This window comes from Ixodes scapularis, unplaced genomic scaffold, assembly GCF_016920785.2.
Source record: "Ixodes scapularis isolate PalLabHiFi unplaced genomic scaffold, ASM1692078v2 PGA_scaffold4__175_contigs__length_147842914, whole genome shotgun sequence".
Taxonomy (NCBI): domain Eukaryota; kingdom Metazoa; phylum Arthropoda; class Arachnida; order Ixodida; family Ixodidae; genus Ixodes; species Ixodes scapularis.
In genome coordinates, this window is record NW_024609879.1 from 9,211,031 (window position 1) to 9,230,751 (window position 19,721).

Genomic DNA, 19,721 nt, shown 5'->3' on the forward strand with positions numbered 1-19,721 from the left:
CCTTAGGAAGGTATTGGGTATTTCGTCTGGACCGACTGCTTTCTTTGTGTCCATATCTAATAGTAGCACAAAGATACCCTCTTCTGTAACTTGCAATTCTGGCATATTCGAGTGTGACTCATGACTAAATTCACCAGCATTTTCGGCGAGGTCACAATTGTCTAAGAAAACTGACTGAAAGAAATCATTAAACGAATTCGCCATTTCACCTGGATCAGTGATGACATGATTGTCATGAGCCACGTACTGCACACTATCTCTCGACGGCGCGAGGTGACGCCAAAACCTACGAGGTGATGTTCTTATAAATTCAGGCATGACCTCAGTAAAGTATCGTTCCTTTGCAGATTTTAGTTTATCTTTAAGAATACGAGATATCTCTTGGATTGTAGTTTTATTACGCGGCTTTTTCTTTCGTTGACGTGCTATTCTACGCTTGAGATGAATTATCTCTCTCGTTACCCAGGGGTTTTGCTTTGCAACACGTTTCACTTTTTTTGGAACGAACTTATCAAGACAGTAACGTATTATCTTTTTGAATTGATTCCACAACTGGTTCACGTCTTGTATATCTACGAAAGAAGAGAGGCTTATTTCTAAATGATCCAGAATACTGACGTCATCAGCTCTACTGTAATCATACACTTCAGTTGTCGGGCAGTTTGCATTTAGTGATTGAGCGGTTAATTTGATGGACAGCAACACCAATTTATGATCCGACAATCCATCTTCAACAACCACCTCATAATTTTTCAAAGATTCTGACACAAAAATTAAATCTAGTATAGAACGGGAAGAATCAGTAATTCTAGTAAACTCTTGAACCACCTGTGATAGATTGTTAGAAAAAGCAATGTCAAGCAATAATTCACCGCTTTTAACATCTGTCACACCAGGATCTAGTTGGTCCCATTTAACGCCAGGAAGATTAAAATCACCAGCAATTATTATTTTAGATCTACAGGTGACATTTTCTTGTAAATAATCATAGATATTCTCTAAAAACTGCGGCGATGAATCAGGTGATCTATAAACCCCGCCAATTACAATGGAATGCCCGCCGAACTTTACTCGGCACCACAAACTCTCAGTAAATGAACACTCAGGCATCAAAATACACGAAAGGTAGTTCTTGTAAATTAAAGCGACTCCCCCACCACGGGAGCCTCTGTCTTTTCTGAGTATTTTGTATGATGGTGGCACAATCTCGCAATCATTTATGTGGTCATGTAACCAGGTTTCGGTAACTACAGCAATATGCGGGTTGTACAGCAGTAACAAGTGCTCCAGACTTTCCACTTTGTTAAGAAGGCTTCTTGCATTCACGTTAATCAGACGTAGGCATTTTTCTTTGTTATCAGGGAGTTATCTAGCTTGCTTTTGCGAACCTCGATGGCTGCCAACTTTTTCACGACAATCATCGGCATCGTTCCAGACGAACATTTGGTCATCTATCTGAAGCTTATCATGAATAAGTCGTACGTGAGTTCCACTGGCCCTCTCCGATCTTGCGCTATCCCAAAGGTGTTTACGCCTGTCTAGGGTGACTTGGGAATAATCATTCGATACCGATATCTTTGATCCCTTTAGCTTTTTGCAATTCCTAAACACAAGCACTTTTTCATTGTAATCATACAGTTTTAGGATGACCGGTCGAATTTTTCCATCTGTCCTTTTTCCAAGCCTGTGTATTCGTTCCACTGTCTTCACAGTTACGCCTAGTTGTTGTTGGAAGACAGTATTTATCACACTTTGTTTCAGGTTCTCAACCGTTTCATTTGGCGTTTCAGGAATGCCAAATACTATTAGGTTATTTCTCCTACCTCTATCCTCAAGATCTGCTATCTTTTCGCGTTGTAAGTAGACCAATTCTTCTAGACTCTGAAGCGTTCCTTGTAGCTGCAATATCTGCTGATTACTCTTCTGGAGGACGTCAAGGGCTGTCTCAAGGTGGGTGATTTTATCGGCCATTGCGTTTTGTCTTTGCTGGGACGCTATCTGGTTTTCCTTTACTTCCTTAAGTTCACTTTTCAGCTGTTTTTGGTTTTCGAGCACTTGGGAAATCATCGTTTCTAGTCTCGTCTCTGGGCCCGGGTTTCGTTCGACGTCACCAGAAAGAAGTAACAGCAGATTATCCCGACAATTCATGGCACAATCAAAGAACACTTGTGGGCACGGCAGAACAATAATAAATCGGTTGTCACTTCTAAAGTTAACGCAATTTCCATCACTAACCTGTTGGATTACAAACAGGAGCGGCATGTTAGATGACTTGTCGGTTCCGAAGTTGCCGTGCCCAGTGACGATTGCCGCCGCGGGATCCGCTCTTGTACTGCTCCGGCACTGTTCCATGGTTGCTGCGCGATGATTGTGCAGCAGGCCTGCGATGCTGTGGTTGACGGGCGGGACGAAGGTTTCTTGCTGGACGAATCCGGATCCCAAGGCGAGAGTAGCCGACGACGGGCCGTGAGGCGGACACGCGGTGCATATTAGCAGCATCTGTTGGATTACAAACAGGAGCGGCATGTTAGATGACTTGTCGGTTCCGAAGTTGCCGTGCCCAGTGACGATTGCCGCCGCGGGATCCGCTCTTGTACTGCTCCGGCACTGTTCCATGGTTGCTGCGCGATGATTGTGCAGCAGGCCTGCGATGCTGTGGTTGACGGGCGGGACGAAGGTTTCTTGCTGGACGAATCCGGATCCCAAGGCGAGAGTAGCCGACGACGGGCCGTGAGGCGGACACGCGGTGCATATTAGCAGCATCTGTTGGATTACAAACAGGAGCGGCATGTTAGATGACTTGTCGGTTCCGAAGTTGCCGTGCCCGATAGTGAATCATACCCGGGTTATTCAAAATGATAAAAGTCGGGTTCTCCGTGAGTATGTTCGCCCGCAACTCTAGCATTATGGAATTTGGGAAGACCGAGCAAGGGGTTGACCTCCTGATGCCGTGGTCATATGTGCACTTGTAATGTACGCATATGAATAAATAACGGTCGCACTGTCGCAGCGGCTCTGTGGCAGAGTTAGAACCAGTTGAGATCCGATCGCAGCCTTGGTATGCTACCTGGGCGCGTATCGGTGCGATTGCTGCATGCCGCGTGACTAGGAAAGGCAGAAACGATGGAAGCCAACCCTAAAAAAGTATTGTAATAATTATTAATATTACCTACTAGTTGCTTAATACATGGTTCACTGCGACAGCAATCGCTTTGGTGGCCGAAACATGCGAAACTAATCGTCGCGATAAGCGTCAACGCACAACCACCGGACAAAAGCTCACTAATTGAGGAGATTAGCTGCACAAAGGCTTAATGGGAGGAACGTTGTATTCTATCACTGATTTTGATATGAGGATCGAATTTTTGTTTCTGGGGACCGAGAAGTCCAATCAAAAATGTCTAAGTATTTCACGTTCATTCTGTAAAAAAGAAGAAAACAAAAACTGCAATTTAGAGTAATTACACATACTACACCGACTGCATTTAATAATAATTATAATACTAAAAATTCAATCAGGCGCTTTTCTCCCATGCGAGGGGCATCATCTTTGCGGGACCAGGGACACGAATAAGAAAAATATAGCAACTCGTACAATACGGAAAAACGGTGACTGAGGACGCCCGTGGGTCCCACATTTGTTTCTGGTCCAGAGGTACGACCTTCTAAAATCAAACGCTTGACAGGTTGTCAATGGTCAACGAGTTCGTTCTTTGATCTTGTAGCATGTGTGACCTTTTAAACGTCTTTTTTTTAATTTTAGATATCTTTATATTTCGATATATAAAACGAACAATAAATTAATTGTTTTTGGGATTTTATGAAGTCTACAAAATATACGAGCATAATTTTAATTTCATTTTGGGGACTTTACAGAGCAACGTCAGTGGGACAAGCTCAGCGGCATATCAAAATAGCCGTGCATTAAAAATCCCGGTACTGAAAAGCCCGGTGCCGAAGCGACCAAATACCGAAATGATCGCGTACCGGTATCTCCGCACCGAAATGTCCGGTTCCCCATTTCATCGAACGCATTTTTCACCCGCCGTAACTATCAGTATTCCTACAATTCAACAAAGAAATGCCTTCTAAACTCTTTGCAAGGTTCATTCTATATCCGTTGGATATTCAAACTCGTTGGACATTCAGGCTCGTTGGACATTCCGTCTCGGTTGGATCTTTCGTCTTGTTGGATATTCAGGCACGTTGGACATTCCGTCTCGGTTGGACCTTTCGACTCGTTGGACATTCAGACTCGATGGACATTCCGTCTCGATTGGATCTTTCGTTTCGTTGTACATTCCGTCTCGCCTGTCACGGGACCGATTGGACATTCAGGCTCGTTGGACATTCAGTCTCGTTGGACATTCAGGCCATAAGCGCATGCGATTGACATCATCTTTGCGGGACCAGAGACACGAATAAGAAAAATATAGCAACTCGTACAATACGGAAAAACGGTGGCTGAGGACGCTCGTGGGTCCCACATTTGTTTCCGGTCCAGAGGTACGACCTTCTAAAATCAAACGTGTGACAGGTTGTCAATGGTCAACGAGTTCGGTCTTTGATCTTGTAGCATGTGTGACCTTTTAAACGTCTTTTATTTAATTTTATATATCATCTTTATATTTCGATATATAAAACGAACAATAAATGAATTGTTTTGGGGATTTTATGAAGTCTACAAAATATACGAGCATAATTTTAATTTCATTTTGGGGACTTTACAGAGGCAACGTCAGTGGGACAAGCTCAGCGGCATATCAAAATAGCCGTGCATTAAAAATCCCGGTACTGAAAAGCCCGGTGCCGAAGCGACCAAATACCGAAATGATCGCGTACCGATTGATATCTCCGCACCGAAATGTCCGGTTCCCCATTTCATCGAACGCATTTTTCACCCGCCGTACCTATCAGTATTCCTACAATTCAACAAAGAAATGTCTTCTAAACTCTTTGCAAGGTTCATTCTATATCCGTTGGATATTCAGACTCGTTGGACATTCAGGCTCGTTGGACATTCCGTCTCGGTTGGATCTTTCGTCTCGTTCGATATTCAGGCACGTTGGACATTCCGTCTCGGTTGGACCTTTCGTCTCGTTGGACATTCAGACTCGATGGACATTCCGTCTCGATTGGATCCTTCGTCTCGTTGTACATTCTGTCTCGCCTGTCACGTGACCGATTGGACATTCAGACTCGTTGGACATTCAGTCTCGTTGGACATTCAGGCCATAAGCACTCCGTGAGGGTGAGATTATTCCCGGACGCCACCTGCGGATGATCCGGCCAAGCCCTTTCCCGTGCCTCAACGCCGTCTGATGGAGGGGTCAACACTACCACGGTCAACGTCGTCACCCGGGCAAACACTGGGCCCCTTGCTGTCGCTTCCTCGGCGCAGCTTTCGAGGGCAAGGGTGCCTCGGCGCCGGAGTGTAAAGTCCGGTCACAGCTGCAGTGTGTGCATGTGGGTGTGTGCGTGCTCAGGGGATGAGTGGAGGCGGGGCCTGAACATGATTTGTTGGCAACTCGGCCACCATTGGCTGCCAGCCGCGAGAGTACCGAAGAGCGACCCTATAAAAGGGGCAAACAGAATGCCGCATCTGTGCTTTCGGACGTTATAAATACTTTGTACATATGTATTAAACAAAGTTTCGTTGCGAGAGACCCTCCCGTCTCGTCATGTTCCTGGACGGGAGTCTGCCAGCTGCTCCTTTCCTGGCCTGGCCCTGCGTGACGTTACCCGGAGAACCCCCTCGGTCCCAACAACATGAGCAAATGCAATCATCTTGCAGCAGAATAGTGATTAAGTCTAAAAGAAGAGCATGTTTTAAAAAGACAAAATATGGAGACAGACTGAAAAACAAAAAGCAAGCAGTTTTTCCTGAGCAAAATGCATGTACCCAGGTAGCACACCGCGTCGGTCGGTATCGGGACTACGCCGGCCGGTCCTGTAACAGAATGCGGCGCCCGGCCATGGGCGCCCTTGAGCTACCGGCCCCGTCCGGCGTTGGCGTCTCGTCCTACGCACTGGCCAGTTTAGCAGAGGTTACAGTGACTGGCCGGAATCGTGTTTTTGCTGTCTTTGATGGCCAGTATTTACATGGAAGTTCAGTAACTTTCTGGAATCTGCGCTTTGCTCTTCACGCTGGCGAGTCCTGCCGTTGCAGTTCCGTTTACTGACCGACATCGTTTTATTTTCATTTTTTTGCCGTTTTCACTATGCAGTCACGTCATTGAGATTCTGACCAACTGCGGCATGAATAGCATGAATAGCGAGGGGAAATGTTTGCGTTGATAAATCCTTCGTAAATGACTGCCGACGCTGGCGTATTTGATCCCAGCGTTCCAAGGCTGACGTGTTTTACCGCGAAAACGAGAAAAAAAACAATGAGGCGAGGAAAGCACATTCAGGATATTGAGAATCTGAACACGTACGCCACGAAAAATAAATTTTACAACGCCGAATGATATTTTTTTAGGAATCTAGTTTCATTTGATGCACTATACTGAACGTCCGGTGGTGTACGCACGTGTTTGACTCAGATAAAAAATAAAAACGGTATAGCGGAGCAGTGGCGTCGCGAGGGTCAGAGGCACCCGGGGCGGTAGCCCGCCGCGACCCCCCCCCCCTTGTGACGCCACTGTAGCGGAGCCTCCGAATGAAAAAAAAAAAAAAAACACACGTGGCAGGAATGAGCACCCGCTTTGAGCTTAGAAAACAATAATCAACATTACTCTCCAGAAACCAGAACAAGTAATTGTATTTATTGCTCACGACGCCACGAGAGGTACGTAACTCTCCTCAGACCATGTTATTGGTGATTTCAATTGAGTGTGAAAATATGCTGATTCAGGCAGGAATCAAATGTCTTAGTTACGATCATCTAACAGAAATATTTCAAATGCTCACATAGCAACACGATCTGTCGCCCGAATCCCGATACTTTATGTTCTAGATATACCGCATCAGAAAAGCAAAAATATAAAAAAAAAACTTTCTTTTTTTTTCTTTTTTTTTTAGCAGAAAAAAACGAGAAACACCAATGCTCTGTGGATGTTTGCCCTGCCGGGTTTGTGAACGTGACCCCTTGACGCTACGAAACAAATATTATAACACCGAACGATACCGTTTCTGCTAGCTAGTTTAAGTATCCGCACTGTCCTTGGATGTCAGAAATAAAAACATTTCTAGGCCTAATAAAGAAGTAAAATTGCGGAGTGCAACTCCGATAAGTGAAACCAGGATGTACCAGAACAAAATTAAGTACTACTTTCCGGTAGTCAGAAAATTTAGAAATGTGCTTAATACGTAGCGCGCTATGAGCTTAGGTAAATAACTGCCTTAAAGTAGCGGTATTTTCGTTTGAATAGTGGGTAAAGATGACCGCCTTCAGACAAACATTGGCTGCCTCACTGTGGCAGCTAGTTTGACCACTTACGCATTTTCCCATTTTTCTCTCAATATTCCCATTATTATTACCTTCCTTACTTCGTTGAAAGGATTTGCGGCGCTTGCCTATTACACTGACCCACCTATTAGCACGGAGGGAGCGAATTATCCCGGCCAAACAAGAGGGCCACGGCTTGTGCATGTATCAAAATTCAAACGTGGGCTCGCACTTTATATTTTCACATTTTCAGTGATTTTTACCCGAAAGTAGGGGGCCGGCGACCGCAAAGAAACATAGCAAATATTTAAATCAATAAAGACAAAGAAAAACATAATAAAAAAATTTTTTAAAAAATCTTCACTTATCAAGATTCGCACCATCGACCCTACGATCACAAGCGTAGCACGTTAACAAGGTAGGCCACGCGCCCCATCGGTTGAGGTGGTTTTTCTTGGAAGATATATGTCTGCTGAATTCGTTTTTAAACATTGTGTGGTTAGTCTCGTATTTAATTTTTTGCTGCCTGTTCAGGATTGTACTTCTAACATTGTGGTGATGTTGACATGCTCAGTAATTTAATATTACTGTGTCTCCTAATCGTTTTAGAGCGCTTTGCTGATCGTTTTATTGCAAGCCTGTTGAAGATACGCGAACATAGCCTCGGTAAAGTCGCTAGGCACCCATAATAGCCAACGAATGCGATCCAATCCAATCCACAATCTTATTTTGCACGTTTTGCCGGTCGTGTTGCCCGTGTGTGTTTCAAATCGCCGTCATCAAGTAAATTTACCGATTATTCGTGATGCGTGGAGTTCACCTTAGTTTCAAATGTGTCTGAAAAAAAAGGAAGCTACTGTGAGCCGTGCAACTACGTCGAATCTGCTCAACAGCCGAGATCGTGGCACGGTCGTTCCAAAGTAAGTTCCTTTCTTTGTTCGTTAGGGCTAGATTATTCTTTCCTCCCTTCATAATGCTTGTTATTGTCTCTAGATCACTTGCTTGTATCGTTGTTACTAATTGTGCGCGAATGATGTTATGCCAGGCTGTGTTTCTTCTTTTTTTCCCCGATTCAGAGCACTCCATCCTCGCACCAATTAGCGGACACAGATGAGCGCTTAGGCTGCATACTCGCTCCAGGTCCATCAGTAGCGGCGGAAATTTTCGGGACATGGGGGCGGGCGGGTGGGCGGGCGGGCAGGCAGGCAGGCAGGCAGGCAGGCAGGCAGCAGGCAGGCAGAAATGCTAAGACGGAAAAATAAAGGGAGGGGGGGGGGTTTGATTGACTCCCTCCACCGTATTGTTTACTGGTAAACTAGAATGTCTGGAAGAGCGAGGTGCCCCTCCATCGCCGAAGCTCTAGGCACATACGCACACAGAATCCACCACAGGTGGATTCTGTGTACGTATGTGCGTCCGGAGAGCTGGACCAGGCAAAAGTCAGCGATTGATTGATCGAGCAGGCCCGTAGCTTCCGCCGCCCAGTTCCCTGCAAACGACTTCATTTTCTCGATTTATAACCGGAAAAGAATTGCCAAAAATTGGTGCCGCGGTAAATTCACACTACGGTGATTAATGCATAGCATGCCACTCCCGATCGCAAAAATTTGTGCCCGCGAAAAACTTTTTGACACCGCTTCTGGGGTAGTTTACAAGCGTGTCCTTATTTTGAATTGTGTCGCGCCAATCTATGGGAGGTATATTTTGTTCAGTGTAAGTATATAGTGTTCATACCTCACCCAATTCCTGTTTTTTTCTCTTTGGTACTGCCTTTAGTGAATGGTGTAGGTTGTAATTGTTTTTGGTAGTAAGGGGATGAGCTGGGGCTAATTGAACACCTTGAAAATTAGTTCACAAAAAGTCATGGAGACAAGGAGGGTAACGCATAGACCACATGCAAGCGCAGACTCAACTCGCATAAACAGAGAAGAAGGAAATAAAGAATGCGGAAGGAGCTCGAGCAGAGGCCCAAGTGGAACGCGCTGATTTACCCATTAGCAAGTGCAGATTTGAAAACCATAATTTTCTCGTCGTTTAAGGTAACAGATCGATGGCTAATACATCAAAACAGCTCAATTCCTATCTAAAATTCACGATGGACTGTCAGCTATCTATGCACTGTTTACACTGCTCGTGTATGTCATCCTTAGAAAAAAAACGTGGATAATTAGCATATACTATGAAAAACATAAAAGAGGATTATTTTAGGCGTTCATTATTCGTAGTATGGGCAACCAATGTGTCTGCACATTCGTCTGTTACTTGAGCTAACAAGGAAATTGTTTTTAGCCTTGTGGCTATGGTTGAATTAGCACGTTCCACTTGGACCTGTTTAGACTTTTGCTAAAACTCCTTCCGCATTCTTTTTTTTTTATTTTTGCTGTAATTTATGTGACTTGAGAGTCTGCAGTTGTATGTAGTGTGTGCATTCCTCGACCCTTTATTCCTTGTTGCTTGTGTACTATTTTTTAATATGTTCAGTTAGAATGAACTCACCACTTTACTACATGGAAAGGATGTTGTTAATTCTAGAGCGTCTGTAAAACAATCTACCTGACATCTTTGCCTTGCGCCACGGTTCCTGAAGCTCAGTTCTCCGAGCACAGGCTTTTTGATTTCTGATTCTCTTCTTTCTTTTGTTTTCAATGGATTGAGTTGCTAGTGTACACCTGTCTGTGTTCTACGTGTTCCTGTCCTTTTGTCCTTGTCTTTTTTTTTTGCACTTTTTTCAAGTTGGTCCACAATATTTTTTATTGTATATTGTACTCTGTTTTCATCTTTATACTTACTGCAGCCCTTGCCAAGCAGAAGTTGGCATTCACTTTCACCATCCCGATGTGAGTGTCCTGGGACGACACAGGATGACAGTCTCCTCTGCTGAAGTCCAGGCTTCATGGGAGACTGCCAAGGCTGTTTATGGTAAGGTGCTCTATATATTGGGCAATACAATAGCAACTTATTGCTGCTGGGATTGTTTTAACATAGACTGTGTTTATGGGCTGGCCTTCAGCAATTCTGATGCCACTCGCTTGGAATGAAAGCCTCTAGGGAAATTGCGCATTTCATTCGTAAGCGGAATGCAGAGTTGACAACAGAAGTGCATCACTACTTGCATGCAGTGTTGCTGGGTGTTGTATTTTTTGTATTTCTTTATTTAGTGTTAGCAATAATGGCTAAAGCCTTCCCATTGGTGCGCTTGTTAGCCCCTAGTCCCACTAGAGCGACAATACAGAAACAAACGACTGCGACGAGCCTCAAACCAGAGTCTCTGTCGCAATTTCACAGGCTTGTGCATAGAATAAAAGAGGCTACGCTCGGATACAAGTATTACGCACGCGAGGGTATCTTCGGCAGGCTTGCAATCACCCGGGGTCACTTCACGAGCACCGAACGACTATAAACGCCTGCCAAAGGTATACCATCGCGAGGATACCGCATGTGTTGAAGGCTTGTCGGTGTCGTCTGTTTCTGTTTGTCGCTCTAGTGGGACTCAGGCATAAGTAACAACACACAAACACAAATGAACGGCAAGAGTGGTAAACAGTGCCTCTCACGTCCTTCGCCACCGTGCCCGGTGGTTTTCAGAGAAGTTTCCACTATTAATATCTATAATATTTTGTCATATATCGCACAAGGACACAACCAGGAGCTGTACCTACAATTCAACACTCACAAGACTTGCGTGAATACACCAAATAGCTGGTCGCATTTTCAGAGTCATTTTAATGTTGCGAAAATAAATAATGACATTGGCATATTTGTCGTGCCAAATGCTGTCACACCTGTTCCGAACTCTGGTCTCCACGTACTGCGGACTTTTTGCATCGATTCTTGTACATCTCTGCCTCACTTATGCCCAAAAACATTTTACTCGGTCTATCAAGCCGTGTAGTCAAGAAGCTAGAATCTGTAAAACTCTTCAGAACACTCCTGAGTTGCGAAGCTTTGCAGTAGATATTTATGAAAAATATTCCGTGCTATTTCCTAACCTCGAATACTTGACTGCAGGAGCATGGTATGCATTCAACATACTCTCTTTGACAAGCTACAGCATCATAAATGTCATGTCCACGACCGTTATTATACCTATTAAGTTTTTGGCTGACAGTGTCATAGAAGCTGTGTATGGGCTGGACCAAACTGCAATCAGCCTTGTGTTATGTGGCACTGCTCTCCATGTATACACAGGGGCAGGAGTGCAGCCGCATTGCTCCTTGCTGGTGTGTGGTTGGTTGAATCGGTATATACTTGCCACCCCACGCTCAGCTTTTATTGTAGCATTACACACATCATGTGGCAGTCCTGCACATTGTTCTGACTCATGTCATATATTTCTTTTATATTTTTCACAAAATAAGTGGCAGCAGCACCAGCTCCTGTGATGCAGAGCATGTGCAACACAGGTGCAGCCTTCGGTGGTGCAGCTGCAATACCTGCAACCTTAGATGGAGCAGCTGGTACAGTCGGACCTGCATCCGCTGAGGCAGCTGCTAAAGAACCCACTGAGGTGGAGCCATATCAGCTCCTAAACTTTCTAGAATGTGAAATGGTAAGTTGATTTGGTAAGTTTTTGCTTTATAAGAGATACCTCTGGATAGAAGGCATTTCTATGCTTGCACAATGTCTTCAAGATGAAAAGGCCTTGACAATTTGTCATTGACCATGTAAATCTCGATAAATGTTGCTCAAATAAGATCTCTCTTTCAGCACCATCGCCACAAATTATTGTTTTTTGGTGTTGCATCACTTCAGCAGTGGTGTAAGACCCAAGTTTTAGTGTCTTGAAAAACATATCTAAGGCGACATCTCTTTGTAGAAAGTTTAAACCTGCATCTCTAACATTCTGCTCAACATTTTGAGTGCATTAGGCGGAAAGACTTGGAGCATCATATTCCCCATTAATTACCTTTGGCCCATACAATAAACCCTTTTCAGGAATGTGCGCATGTCCAAGGCCGCCATTTCTTAAACGCGGATTCCGAGTACACGTTGGAAACAAGCGCCGTGTCAGTGATTGGCGTGGATAGACGTGAGTGCAACGTCAGCGTTCCACGTGGTCTTCGATCCAATCACAGCTTTCGTGTCCAACAAATGGCGACTGTCAATGTTGCTTGCTTAGGTTTTGAAAATGGTGTATTCTTCCTATCTTCACCAGGTACATGGGAATGAAACTCAGCACTCTTGGAGCATAAAGTGGCTTCTTTTCTTTTAAAGCGTTAGTTTTATAGTCCCAGCCACGCTCGAGGTTGCATGATAACCCCGCACACAGGTAAAAAACTGGCGCGCTTTGCACCGGCAACTCAAATCAGTGGGCGCATCTTCTCATGTTCTCTGTCCATTACGCCGACCGAAAAGTTCAGGGGGGGGGGGGGATTCATGAAACACCATCTAAGGAGGCAGAGGGGGCTGGAAAGAGAAGAGCGAAATCACAAGGCCAGCCAGTGATCGCACTGTCAGGTTTTTTTGAGCCGGCCAAATAACCTTCGCCAGCAGCCGACACTACAAGAGGGCTTGCCACCCAGTACCCCTTGCAGTTGACAGCGGCAGAATCAGGCAACGTAAAAAAAGAACTTGATAGCTCGAGCACCGTAATAGTGTTGTATGGGAGCTTTGCAGGATTTTTGACAATGATTCAACTAAAAAAGGAGTTAAACTAACGAAACTTGCTTTAATCAATATGCACGAAGCAGCATTTCATGAAAGGAGGATCTCACCACCGAGTACACCGGTTTCGCTTCCTATTCTAATTTTTTATAGATGCATTTCTACGACGGTTGATGTCAAGGTGACGTGGAAAGCCTGGGGTGACAACATAGTGAACCAGGACATAAGGTCAAGCGTTGCTGTGAAGAACCTGGCCATTGCTCTGTGGGGGTCCAGTGTCCTGCAGAGGACTGTGGCCGAAATGGCGTCGAATGTCAGTCTTAACAAGGACAGCAGGCTGCCTCTGACACCCAAGAAAGCGGCATTCCTGAGAGGCGAGTGCAAATTATCTCACGTAAGCGTAACCTAAGCAGTTATTTGAAAAATCTTCTCAATCAAGGCAGTATCTTGGCAGCTAGTTGGTATTATACTGGGAGTTCACAATGTTTCGGTGATCTTTGGATGGACCGCATAAAACTGATAGGATTGAGCACACAGCTGTGACATAATGGTGGAAGCTTTCAGTAAAATTATAGAAAGGTTAGGTAACCTCGGTAAAACACAAAAGCTATATTTTTTTTTATTTTTTGCGTGCCAACACCAGATTTATATTTTTTTTTGCCACTGGCCTTTATTTCGGCTATATGGAGTAAGCAATGCGTAAGGCATTTCCTTTTTATTAAAATCATTTGCAGTTGCAATACATGCTACAGTGACCCTAAATAAACTAATGTCTTCACAAAAAAAAAAAAAAAAAAAGAGCTCTGCGAAATTTTTTTCTCGAGGAGAGCATTGTTGCAATTTGCAACAATTCTCTTCTTTCTTCTTCTTTTTGACGCAAGGGGGTTTATGTCCTTATCTTTGAAATATTAAAAATACCGCTTTCAGGCATTCTCTTGTAATATATCAGCGAAATATGCCCATTTATCTGGTCACTTCAATGTGCCCATGGAACATTGTTAACTTTCAGTAGGTAATGTGTAAAATTACAGTAGCTCAAAGTACTTGTCATGCAGTGGCAAACAAAAGCAGGGTTATAATATGTGATGTATATTAGTACTCTCAATGACTGGTAGGATGTTTGAACACTCTTAATCACTTTCTCTAAACTGAATTCTGCATCAGCATTGTACTTATTTTTTAATGGTTTCATCTTCGCTTGCTCAAACATTAGATAGGAGAGGGGCACCATTATTTGTGTCTCAAACAAGCGGCCCGCTTGGCGTTTGCCGTGCAGTCAGGCATAAGTGTAAAAAAATCACATTAAGGGTATAACCAGCACTTTTTTCTAGGGTTTTTGATGGTGGAAAACGGTGACATTGTGACGGTACCTTTCATAAGCCCAATACTTGTCAAAACCAGGAACTGGACATAAAAAGCTTTCAAATGGCGATGATTGCGAATTACTATAGAGTCAAACCCACTTATGTCGAACTCGCAAAAAACTGTCTACCAGTTCGATATAGCGGGTAATTCTACATGAAAGTTTTAATGAATCTGACAACAAACAAACGCGACATATTTAGAAAAGTTGTTTACTCTCGAAGGAGCGTCTGTACGTCATAAGGGACGCTCCACATGGCTATTGAGTGGCCGCTTCTTCGTTTTTCAAGATCTCACCGGATCATCCTCTCCCCACTTCCGGGGAGTCGACGCGGTTGCCCCCCCCCCCCTCCCTCCCTCCCCCCCCCCCCCCCCCCCCCCCCAAAAAAAAAGGCAAGCTTTTTCTGCAAGCTGGCTTTCCCCGAATGCGTCCCCGTGCTGGGGGAAAGCCAGCTTGCAGAGCGAAACGGTGCTCCTGGCAGTTCTATCTATCGGGAGACGCTGCAATTTTCCTCCGACGTAACCGCATTTTTCGCTATGCATTTTTATAGCAGCTACTAGTCTGTTCACAAAGTTTGATACAAATTTCGATATAATCGGGTTCAGCATCATACAGAATGTGCCATTTTAGTTTGAACGTAGTTTAAAAAAAGAGGGCGAGAGATTTGTGGGGCTCGGCGGACATAGATAAGGGGATAACCGTCACAATATGTTGACTAATTAACCCAGATTTGTTAATTAACTTTTTAATTATTGATTTTATAGGGCATGTTGCAATTGCATTCTTCAAGTGCGTCATTATTAAAGGCTATTCCAAATGAAACTGTTCATGAAAGTGATGTGGCATGTGATTTTAATGAACATTAGTTTAAGCCTTACGTCTACAAATTGTGCTCCTTTAAATATTTTGTCATTGCATATTTTTCAGAATGCCTAATGATGAAGCTCCGTGGCCAAGCACCATGCAGATGTCATTGCTGTAATGTCGAGGACAGCAAAAATAAACCACATACTGGGAGAAAAAATGAACGACCGGCGAAAGCAAGAGAAATGAAGAGCCAATCGGTAAATAAAAATAGAACCAGCCGGTTCTTGGCAATGGTCTGCAGTGAAATACGGTGTCAAGCATGCATTCTCCCACAGGTTCCCACAGAGATTGCCCACAGAGCATGGGGTTATGAAACCCTATGGGTTACCCACACGGCTCCCACGGGACTTTGGTCCTACACAGCTCCTATAGGATCTCTGCAGGACCCACACAGCTTCCGTAGACCCACACAGACTGTGCGGGGACCCATGGGGACCTATACACCCACACACTCTGGGGACCCGCACACCCAAACAAACTGTGCGGGGCCCATAGAAACCCGAACACCCAAACAATTTCTGTGGGACCCACACGTTTTCATAACCCCATGGGTCTGCGGGTTTTTGGAGCGGGGCTGCAACAGAAGCCAAAAAAGAAGTCCGCGGCAATGACTACTCAACCCGTCGTCATCCTGCCCTTCACTCCCCGCACTCCGACGCCCTTTCACGGCGAAGCCCTCGAAAATGTAGAAGACTGGCTGCAGGACTGCGGACGTGTAGCTCGCCACAACGACTGGACGGCAGAAAAGCGCCTCCAAGAACCTGTACTTCTCGTTTGAGGGCACCTCGAGGCGCTGGTTTGAGAACCACGAAGCCTCCTTTACTTCGTGGGAGTCATGCGTCGGACGAGGTGAAGATGACGTTTATCAACAACCACCGTCGGCAGCGAGCAGAGGACCTTCTCTAATCTAGAGAGCAGGGCCCTAATGAAAGCGTGACAAGCTTTGTTGAAGATGTCCTGCGGCTAAGCGCCCAAGCCTATCCAAAGGCCACCGAGGAGAAGAAACTTCGCGCCCTCATGCGTGGCGTGAAGAGTGAAATTTTTGGAGGCCTGGTACGCAATCCCATAACGACTGTCGATGGTTTTGTAACCGAAGCCAGCAATATCGAGCGTGCAGTGACGTCCGGAGCAAGCCACTACCACCGACTCACCGGCGCGCCTACTGCTCCAGCCGTCGCAGCTACCTGTCTGGTCTTGAGCACCACCGGCGTCGACAGCCTTTGAGAGATCGTCCGGGATATCGTCCGGGAAGAGCTTTGTAAGATCCTAGATGCCTGCTGCAGATAGCCCAGCCTCACTGTTACTCGCGGAGGTCGTCCAAAAGGAAGTTAACTGAGCCCTCCATCCCGAGATTACCGTCACCGCAGCAGCACAGGAGGAGCCAGCCCTAAGCTATACGGCGAAATGGCCGACGAGCGCTCCGCGTGGCGAGTCGGAGTCAGTCTCGCCCCAGCGCTCGACTCTGCTGTTCCGCCGACATCGAGGCCTGCGACGGTATTCTTTCTCTTCTTTGTTTTGGGCGCAAGTTCGACCCATTAAACGTTCAGTTTCCGTAGTTATTCAAAGCCTCGTGTCATTTGTCGTTCGTGACAATATATTTCGCGTGAAAAATTTGCAAACATGATTCCTTTGATGTTGTGTCACTAACTTTCTGAGTCCTTATGTACAAAAATTTAATAGCTACAATATTAAAATTATGTGATATATTGCTATAAACAGGTTAGGTTAACGGGGGAGGAGGAGGGCCATACAATACGCTCCGTACCCTCCCCTCCTCCTCAAGAGCTGCGCTCTGGTTCGGCGTTACAGCGAATTGTAAACGACTTTCATTTTTTGCCCCTCTTTAAACCAGACTGACGAATTCAGGAAAGCACTCACATTTATTGCATTAATTCTAATGACTACGAGAAAATCGGTCAACTCTGAATGTGGCGAAAAGGGAAGAACTGACAGACGCTGTATCACGGCCGCAGCGTTCCGGGAGTTCGAAAGCCCTTGTGGAGCAAATTCAAATCCGGCTTTCTGATTGACTTCTGTTTGACAGGAGAGCGAGCTCACCTTCAAGAAGATGTGAAAAAATAGACACAAATTTATCCCTGCAAAAGAGTCGATAATCACGTTGTCTGGGCATCTAAAGGATGGCGTTCTGCCGATGCGGAATTTGTTTTCTCGCCTCGCACTGTTCGACATTACAGATCGGGAAGCAAAGCAAAACCGCTAAAGCTAAAGACCCACACGACCACCCATGAAACCAATTTTAGTGCACGTGGTTTGAAAGACATCTGGTGTAAACCTGTCTCTACGTGCACGCAGTTTGTTGAGTGTCAGGGTATTGCTTGAATAGACCCTTTCCGGAATTCACTCTGGCAACTTTGATCACTATCATCATCTGAAAAATGGCAAATGTGCTATACTAATGGCGGCCTTCTGTTTAGTGATGAAGGAAGAAGTTGAAGATACTCCTAAGCAGATGATTCGATGCCTATACATTTTAGACGTCAGCGCGGCGTGAAGTAGGAATTGGCTGCAAGAGCTGCGTAAGCGCTTATTTCTAACTCGGACCCAGTCCATCTGTTAGTTAAACAACATTCGGCTTCAAACACCCTTGATATATAGAATTTTATCGAGGCGTCTATATGGGCTGGCGTTTCGTTTTGACTGGTTGCATCTTTTTCGCCATCGACACTGAAAGATATTGAAAAAGAACTGTGCCTGTGCAGTGAAGCGCGCGTTTTCGTTTACCGTTGACTTGCGAAAGTGACGGTGCCCCACAAGATACTGCAGACCACAGATTCATTGCCGCCATTAGTACGGTTAAAGGGATACTGAACCGAAATTTCGAACTCACAAAACAAGGCTGGACAGATAGGCGGGACGATGCAAAACCCAAAAACATCACTCATACAGCGATATCTCAAACGGATCACCATATTTTTAGAAAAGAAGCGCCCGACTGAACCCGGCCGACGAGGCCGACAAGGCAAGGCACGTCACGATTCTTATTCCCTTTCCTCCTCACTACGTCCCGTGTCGAGCTGGTGAACCGAAGCGAGGAGGAGAGAAGCGAGGCCGCTCCCCCTCATTCTCAAATTCTCCCGGAGGACAGTGATGTCAGAGGCCTCGCTTGATCGCGCCCTTCTTTTCGAAAAGTGCGGCCATCCGTTTGAGATATCGATCTACGAGCAATGTTTCGGAGTTCGTAGAGTCACGTTCAACGCTTCTAGAGCCTTATTTTGCGAAATTCAAATTTCGGTTCAGTATCCCTTTAAAGTTAAACTGCCATTTAAGTCACCAGATGGCACTGATTTCCGGAAAGGGTCTATTGCTGGCGGCACCGGTTTTAAGCAAAGCATTTGTCAACACAATATCGTCCCTAGAAGCCAACGCCCACGTCAACAACGAAATGCCTCGAGCCCTAAAAGCGACGCGCGCAATACTAGTGGCACGACGTAATCAGCGCTCTATCAGAAAGTTGGCGCATGAGACAGAAAGCAAACTTTACAAGTCGGCGGTGATCCCCCTCGTGAAATGGAAGAGGGCTTCACGACAACCAGAGACGACATGGACCGCAGAGCACGAGCAGCTATCGCCTGATTTCTTCTGGTGCACTTTTCTTTTAGGAGAAACTGGATTGCCAGGTACTCAGACTTACTCAGTACATTGCTTCAGAGAAAAGCTAATAAAGCAGCATATTTCCTTTTTCTCTCTCTCCTTTTATGCTGTCTTAAAGTCGCGGGGTAATGTGATCATGAGGCGAGAAAACACGCGCGCTGCGGTCATAAACGAACCAAGTGGTTGCCAGCAACCCCCCCCCCCCCCCCCCTTATTGAAACAAAAACAGCAAAAAATCATGCTGGTTTAGCTAGTTTAGCTGGTTTTTAATCTGGTTCGAGCTGGTTCGAGCTGGTCTACGTGGCAATCAAGCTGGTTCGAGCTGGTTCTGAATCTGGCTCAAGCTGGTTCGAGCTGGTCATGCTCATCTTGCTGGGAGTGCGCACGCCAAGGTCGACTAGAGTTTGCCGAATTGGCATTGCTTGGAGCGCGCGCCCCAAGGTCGGCTGAAGCGAGGACGAGGCCACGTCCTGTTCTTTGTCCTCTCGTTTTCGGTAGACTACCAGGCACTTCACGAGGCCTGCGAGCTTCCTTTGTGTGCAAGAAAAGTGAGAGTAAGAAAGTGGTAGGAGCAGAAAATTTTACACGTTTGGCTATCTTGGGGAGATTTTCGAAGTGACGGGTGTGTCCGCGTTGTTTGGAGAGTACTTGCACGGCGGTGCAAGCGAAGCGGGATTTGAGGAGACAGCGAGCGGCAGTTCGTTCAGCGCGGGAAGAAGTCGACCGCCATGACTGATGCGTCGTTTCGTGTCTTCGAACATCTGTGTGCTCGTGAATTTCGGTGGTGCCGAAGAGTATCACCAGTTCCATCCAAGCCACGCGGATTTCTTTGCCTCTGCCGACTACGCAAGAGGCCGCTTCACCCCCATTACTGCGGGACCCGGG

The 19,721-nt window shown here is 45.6% G+C and overlaps 1 protein-coding gene and 1 long non-coding RNA gene across 2 annotated transcripts; one reads left to right on the forward strand and one right to left on the reverse strand.

Annotated features, from left to right (window-relative positions):
- Positions 1–779: 779 nt before the first annotated feature.
- On the reverse strand, positions 780–2,820 carry LOC115311783. The gene is made up of 2 exons (XM_042293379.1): positions 1,637–2,820; positions 780–828 (listed from the first exon to the last, which is right to left on the reverse strand). Exons 1-2 carry the CDS (start codon positions 2,788–2,790, stop codon positions 780–782), a joined length of 1,203 nt encoding a protein of 400 aa, XP_042149313.1. The 5' UTR covers positions 2,791–2,820.
- A 7,427-nt stretch (positions 2,821–10,247) lies between these two features.
- Positions 10,248–13,563, forward strand: LOC121837550. Its single transcript, XR_006078188.1, has 3 exons — positions 10,248–10,309; positions 11,749–11,939; positions 13,148–13,563. It is a non-coding gene; the product is annotated as an uncharacterized LOC121837550 (long non-coding RNA).
- Positions 13,564–19,721: the final 6,158 nt, after the last annotated feature.

Excerpts from the sequence above, each read along its gene's own strand:
- LOC115311783 (XM_042293379.1), bottom strand. The coding sequence starts at position 2,790 with ATGCCGCTCCTGTTTGTAATCCAACAGATGCTGCTAATATGCACCGCG. Across the intron at positions 829-1,636 it reads CGACCGGTCATCCTAAAACT|GTGGTTCAAGAGTTTACTAG; the intron begins GTATGATTACAA and ends AATCTATCACAG.